This window comes from Mandrillus leucophaeus, unplaced genomic scaffold, assembly GCF_000951045.1.
Source record: "Mandrillus leucophaeus isolate KB7577 unplaced genomic scaffold, Mleu.le_1.0 Scaffold409, whole genome shotgun sequence".
Classification (NCBI taxonomy): domain Eukaryota; kingdom Metazoa; phylum Chordata; class Mammalia; order Primates; family Cercopithecidae; genus Mandrillus; species Mandrillus leucophaeus.
Window position 1 is genome coordinate 909,508 of NW_012104354.1, and position 7,813 is coordinate 917,320.

Consider the following 7,813-nt stretch of genomic DNA (forward strand, 5'->3'; position numbering starts at 1 on the left):
ATCAAAAAGCTAGTCCACTATGATCAAGTAAGCTTTATCCCTGGGATGCAAGTTTGGTTCAACATATACAAATCAATAAATGTGATTCATCATATAATATAACTAAAAATGAAAACATCTCTTCATGATATAAACTCTCAACAAATGAGTTACTGAAGGAGCATACCTCAAAATAATTGGAGTCATTTATGACAAACCCAGAGACAACTTCATACTGAATGGGAAAAAGCTGGAATATTCCATTTGAGAACCGGAACAAGACTAGGATGCCCACTCTCACTACTCCTATTCAACGTAGTGCTGGATGTCCTAGCCAGTGCAATCAGGCAAGAGAAAGAAACACAGACATCTAAGTAGGAAGAATGGAAATCAAACTATGCCTCTTCATAGGTGAAACACTTTTATACCAAGAAAACCCCTTAGTAGCCCCTCAAGAGCTCCCAGATCTGACAAACAACTTCAGCAAAGTTTCAGGATACAAAAATCAATGTACAAAAATCTGTAGCATTTCTACACACCGACAACATCCAAGCTGAGAGCTAAATCAAGAATGCAATCCCATTCACAACAGCCACAAAAAACCACAAAATACCTTGGAATACAGCTAAGGAGTGAGGTGAAATATCTCTACAATGAAAATTACAAACAAGTGCTCGAAGAAATCAGAGACAACACAAACAAAAGGAAAACATTCCATGATCACAGACAGGAAGAAGCAATACTGTTAAAATGGCCATACTGCCCAAGGCTATTTACAGAGTAAATGCTATTCCTATTGTACTACCAATGACATTTTTCACAGGATTAAAAAAAGCATTCTAAAATTCATTTGGAGCCACAAAAAAAAAAAAAAAAAGCCCAAATAGCCAAAGAAATCCTAAGCAAAAAGAACAAAGCTGAAAGCATCACACTACCTGACTTCCAACTGCAGTACAATGCTACAGTAACCAAAACAGCATGGTACTGGAACAAAAACAGACATAGACCAGTGGAACAGGTTACAGAATGCAGAAATAAAGCTGCACACCTATAGCCATCTACTCTTCGACAAACTTGACAAAAACAAGCAATGGGGAAAGGAATCCCTACTCGGAAATTGTGCTGGGATAACTGGCGAGCCATATGCAGAAAATTGAAACTGGACTCCATATGTTTCACTGTTTACTAAAATCAACTCAAGATAGATTAAAAACTTAAAAGTAAAACCCAAAACTATAAAAATTCTGGAAGACATCCTAAGAAATACCATTCTGGACACAGGCTGTTCTGGACATATCCTAGGAAATTTCAATTCTGGAAAACACTTTATGACAAAGATGCCAAAAGCAATTGCAACAAAAACAAAAATTGACAAATGTCACCTAATTAAACTAAAGAGCTTCTGCACAGCAAAAGAAATCATCAACAAACAACCTATGGAATGGGAGAAAATATTTGCAAACCATTCATTCGACAAAAGTCTAATATCCAGAATCCAAAAAGAACTTAGAAAAATCAACAAGCAAAAACCTAACAACCCCATGAAATGGGCAAAGGACAGGACCAGACACTTCTCAAAAGAAGACAAACACAAAGTCAACACTTATATGGAAAAATATTCAACATCACTAATCATTAGAGAAATGCAAAACAAAACTACAATGAGATACACTCTCACTGGAGGTAGAATGGCTATTATTAAAAAGTCAAAAAGAAATAGATGCTGTCAAGCTTGGTGAGCTACTCCCAGGTCTTTGGAAGGCTGAGGCACAAGAATTGCTTGAACCTGGGAGGCAGAGGTTGAGTGAGCTGAGATTGGGCCATTGTACTCCAGCCTGCACAAGAGAGCAAGACTCCATCTCAAAACAAACAAACAAAAAACAAACAAGAAAAACAAACAAAAAAAAGAAAGAAAAACTAACACAAATAAAAAACACACAAAAACCACATAATCACCTTAATAGATGCAGAAAAGCATTTGACAAAATCCACCATCCCTTTATGATTAAAACCCTCAGCAAAGCTGGCATAGAAGGGACATACCTTAAGGTCATAAAAGCCATCTATGAAAAACCCACAGCCAACATTATACTGAACGGGGAAAAGTTGAAAGCATTCCCCTGAGAACTGGAACAAGACAAGGATGCCCACTTTCACCACTTCTATTCAACATAGTACTGGAAGTCCTAGCCAGAGCAATCAGACAAGAGAAAGAAATAAAGGGCATCCAAATCAGTAAAGAGGAAGTAAAACTGTTGCTGTTCGTGATGATATGATCACATAATGAGAAATCCCTAAAGACTCATCCAAAAAGCTCCTAGATCTGATAAATGAATTCAGTAAAGTTTCAGTATACAAAATCAACGTACACAAATCAGTAGCACTGGTATACACCAATGGTGACTGAGCTGATAATTAAATCAAGATCTCAACCCCTTTTACAATAGCTGTAAAACAAACAAATGAAGAAAAAAAAAAAAAAAAAAAGAAAAACACCCTAGGCAAACAAACTTAGGAATATACCTAACCAAGGAGGTGAAAGACCTCTACAGTGAAAACTACAAAACACTGTACAAAGAAATCATAGATTATGCAAATAGAAACACATCACATGCTCATGGATAGGTAGAATCAATATTGTGAAAATGACCTTACTGCCAAAAGCAGTCTACATCATCATTCTTCCCTGAACTAGAAAAAGCAATCCTAAAATTCATGCAGAACCCAAAAATAGCCTGCATAACCAAAGCAAGACTAAGCAAAAAGAACAAACGTGGATACATCATATTACTTGACTTCAAACTATACTATAAGGCTACAGTCACCAAAGCAACATAATACTGGTATAAAAATAGGCACATAGACCAATGGAACAGAATAGAGAACTGAGAAATAAAACCAAATACTTAAGCCAACTGATCTTTAACAAAGGAAACAAAAACATTAAGTTGAGAAAGGACACCCTATTCAACAAAAGGTGCTGGGATAATTGGCTAGCTATATGTAGAAGAATAAAACTGGATCCTCATCTCTCACCTTATACAAAAATCAACTCAAGATGGATCAAAGACTTAAATCTAACACCTGAAACTATAAAACTTCTAGAAAGTAACCTTGGAAATACCCTTCTAGACATTGGCTTAGGCAGAGACTTCATGACCAAGAATGCAAAAGCAAAGACAACAAAAACAAAGATAAATAGATGGGACTTAATTACACTAAGAAGCTTCTGCACAGCAAAAGAAATAATCAGCAGAAGTAAAAAGACAACCTATAGAGTGGGAGAAAATCTTTACAAACTATGCATCCAACAAAGTACTAATATCCAGAATCTAAAAGGAACTCAAACAAATCAGCAAGAAAAAAACAAATTATCCTATCAAAAAGCAGGCTAAGGACATGAATAGACATTTTTCAAAAGAAGATACACAAATGGCCAAGAAACATGAAAAAATCCTCAATGTCAGTAATTATCAGGGAAATGCAAACAAAACCACAACGTGATACCATCTCACTCTTCCAAGAATAGCCATAATCAGAAAATAAAAATAATAGATGTTGCCATGGATGTGGTAAAAAGGGAACACTTTTACACTGCTGGGGGGAATGTAAACTAGTACAACCACTATGGAAAAGAGTATGAAGATTTCTTAAATAATTAAAAGTAGATCTACCATTTGATCTAGCAATCACACTACTGGGTATCTACCCAGAGGAAAAGAAGTCATTATATGAAAAAAACACTTGCACACATGTTTATTGCAGCACAATTTGCAATTGTGAAAAATATGGAACTAGCTCAAATGCCCATCAATCAATGAATGCATAGAGAAAATGTGGTGTGTGTGTATATATATACTACTCAGTCATACTGGAATACTACTCAGCCATAAAAAGGAATGAAATAATTGCATTCCCAGCAACTTGGAAGGAATCAGAGACTATTATTCTAAGTGAAGTAATTCAGGAATGAAAAAAACCAAACATTGTATGTTCTGACTTACAAGTGAGAGTTATGCTATGAGGATGCAAAAGCATAATAATGATACAATGGACTTTGGGGACTTAGTGGGAAGGGTAGGAGGGGGGTGAGGGATAAAGACTACACCTTGGGTGCAGTGTACACTGCTCTGGTGATGGGTGCACCAAAATCTCAGAAATTACCACTAAAAATATTTTCCATGTAACCAAACATCACCTGTTCCTTAAAAACTATTGGAAAAAAAAAAAAAAGACATGAGATCAACCTAAATGCCTATCAATGGTGAACTGGATAAAGAAAATGTGGCACATATATATCACAGAATAATACACAGTCACAGGAAAGTACAAGATCATGTCCTTTGGAGCAAAGTGGATGGAGTTCAGGCCATTATCCTAAGTGAATTAACACAGGAATGGGAAACCAAATATCCCATATTCTCACATACAAGTGGGAGCTAAACACTGAATACACATGGACAGAAAGAAGGGAACAATCGTCACTAGGTGAATTGGAGGATGGAGGGTGGAAGGAGGGTGAGAATAGAAAAACTACCCATTGGGTATTATACTTATTACCTGGGTGACAAAATAATCTGCATACCAAACCCCTGTAACATGCAATTTATCAATATAACAAACCTGTTCATGTACCCCTTGAGCCAAAATAAAAATTGGAGAAGAAAAAAACTCCTAAGAGTTCTCGCTTTGGGTAGAGTTATGGGCATTATGATTTGAAGGCATAGTCAAAGGTCATTCCTCCTTTATTTATAAAGTTCTAATTTTTAAAATAAAAGTGCATTTGGGTATTTTATCATAAACATTAATTTAAAAATTCACTGGATTTTATAGTAACTATATAATGGATGAATTTTGCTATGAATGTCATTGGAATGGAGAAGCAGAGACAAAAGTTGATGATTTAAGAAATGAAAAGGAGTTAGGATCTAGAGACAGTAGTTACAGACTTATTTTGAGGAATTCAAACATAAGGTAAATGGATGGTAGATAAAGATGGATGGGGCATTGGACATACGGCAAGAGTTTTTGTTTGTTTGCTTGCTTTCTTTAAAATGGGAGAGTTTATATTTATAAACCTACGTCTACATAAAATGCTTCTCAAATTATACATACACACATACATATGTATAAAATGTGCAACTGTATTTACATATAGCTATGAGGAAGAGGCCATTAGATAGATTAAAACATACAGATATGTTATAATACAGATGAAAAGGAATAAATTGATCATGTGAATTTTCTTGATGATAAACATTTAGGGGCTATGAATGTTTGTTAAAAATTTCATACAATTTGGGACATGGCTCTGCTTTTAATCAACTGTTTTCCAAGGTTTCCAATACTGTGAAAAGAATTTTAATAGAGATTTTCTATACAACATTCTGAATATTTTAACAGTTTTAACCAAGCATCCTTAATTGAATATTTTCATAAGAAAAAATGAGAAAGAAATTACCCTAATAGAAATGCCCATTGCCAGGGAAATTTCATAATGAAGTGGGAAAAAACAGCAGCTGCACTAGCTTCCATAAGGCATGGACCTACAGCCAATCTGAAACAAACCACCTTCAATTGCCTCAAAGCCTGAAATACAAAACAGTCACACTTAGGTACATTTACAATGGCCAACAAGAAAATTATTTAAACAAATATTGAACTATAAAGTCTTTTTTCATAAGAAGCTTTCACTAAACAAAATCTCATTTGAACAGATTGTCCCACTGGACTTGGAACTCTATTACATTTTATATGTCATCATAGGTTGGATTATAAACAATTTCATCTTTTATAAAATATTATTGCATTTTAATTATTAAAAGATGAATTTTACTGTGATTAAATAGCTGTTGCTACCTTCCTGAACTTTCCTAATAAATAGTATAAATAGTGTCCTATTAGTGTTTTCCCATTAGTTAATTTTTTGATATGAACTGTTTGATTAACTTAATAATTATAAATAGAATGCCAACATGCCAAAGAAAATAACTTAAAAACTGCATACTTCATTTTAAAAGGGAGAACTTTTCAATTTTCTCCTTGGTTCATACTTTCAACTGGAGAATATAATCTCATTGGCTATAATTATTTATGCTCTTGAGCTATTTCTATTAAACCACATTTGCCACATTTATTTGAGTAGCTGTCATATTCATGAATAGTCATCTTAAAGATGGGATTTATGATCCCTAGATTGTAATATTTAAAGAAATGCTTTAAAAGGTTAGATTTTACAATAATGCAGAGATAATCAGGAACATAATCCTGTGGAGAAAACATCATAAAAAAGTTACTGAAATCCTTAATCTCCCTAAAAAAAGAAAAAGACTTTTATAAGGCGTTTCTTATCCTGTTAACTGAAGAGTACATAGTTCTCCATAGAAGAGCCTCCCAAGTAATATAGGTGCTACATAAGAGACATTTATCTCTGTGCAAATGATTACAGGTGATTGCTAATAAAGACTTTACAATACAGTCAGTTCCCTTCGTATCAGTGGTAATGATGGCTATTTATTAGAAATTAAGGTGCCAATATTTCTACACAGTCTTTTTTTCTTCTTTTTTTTTTTTTCTTTGTTTGTTTGTCTGTTTTGTTTTGTTTTTTTGAGACGGAGTCTCGCTGTGTCCCCAGGCTGGAGTGCAGTGGCACTACCTTGGCTCACTGCAATCTCCGTCGCTCAGGTTCAAGCAATTCCCTTGCCTCAGCCTCTCTAGCAGCTGGGATTACAGGTGCATGCCACCACGCCTGACTGATTTTTGTAGATTACAGGCGTGAGTCACCATGCCCGGTCTTTTTTTCTTTATCTTAAGTTTGTTTACAGACTCCACTTGGAACAGGTAAATAAAATTTTTGCTTCTTTTGTTTCTCACCATCCTCTAATATTTGAAATAACCTTACTCAATTTGTAATTGTAAATCTACCTGTGGATCGAGTCCAAGCCCAGCTCGTATTAGAATAACGGTAAGGGCAGTGCTTCTTAAAATTGAAGACCACGTGTTATGAACATGGACATGTTTACTGATGAATGGAACATTCCTAATCGTAAAACCAGCCAGTAACATCCCTTAAAAGAAAGAAAATAAAGATACATGACAGTTCATTTTTCTGAGAAAGAAAACAGAAACATTTACTTTCTTTTCTAATGTACTATGTCTCTCATTATCTTGGTAAAGTGCAGGTTACAAGCAAGTAGAGAAGGCAGCATGAATAAAGCCATGGCGATAAGAAACAATACATCTAAATGGGGTTCAACAAGTAATTTAGTGTTGCTGGAACATACACGGCAAGGAAAGGAGGGAGGAGAATGAGCTTGGTGGGCCAGATCATAGAAAGGTCTCCCCCAACTTTGGCAAAGTAAGGCACCACGGGAAGGTTTTAGGCAGAAAGTAACAATGAGTCTGGCGTTTTTTTATGTAAGGGTCTTGGTGAATTAGTTAGGGATAAAACCGCAGACAGAGACCAATTTGAAGGCTCTGCCACAGTCCACGCAAAAGCTGGAAACAAATAGCCTAAGCTAGAGCAAAAGAGAAAGTTTGGAGAGGAGGAAAATGAGTCAATAAATACTTAGAAGGTGCTGCAAGAAAATTGTGGATACAGAAGCGACAGCAGAGGTAAGATGTAGAGATTATATCTGCTGACAATGTACTGAATATATATTTATTTTTTTGGGACAGGGTCTCATTCTGTTGTCCAAGCTGAGTGCAGTGATGCAAACATGGCTCACTGTAGGCTTAACCTCCTGAGCTCAAGTGATCCTCTTGCCTTAGCCTCCTGAGTAGCTGAGACCCAGAAAAATTTTTAATATTTTATAAAGACGAGGTCTGCTATTTT

At 35.4% G+C, this 7,813-nt stretch overlaps 1 protein-coding gene across 2 annotated transcripts in view; it reads right to left on the minus strand.

Moving 5' to 3' along the window:
* Positions 1-7,813, minus strand: part of SLC9B1 (solute carrier family 9, subfamily B (NHA1, cation proton antiporter 1), member 1) — a 143,256-nt gene that overhangs the window by 45,868 nt on the left and 89,575 nt on the right. For both annotated transcript variants that reach the window (XM_011992280.1, XM_011992279.1), the window contains exon 6: positions 5,441-5,568. In XM_011992280.1, coding sequence (XP_011847670.1) covers positions 5,441-5,568 — 128 coding nt within the window. The remainder of the gene's footprint in view (positions 1-5,440; positions 5,569-7,813) is intronic.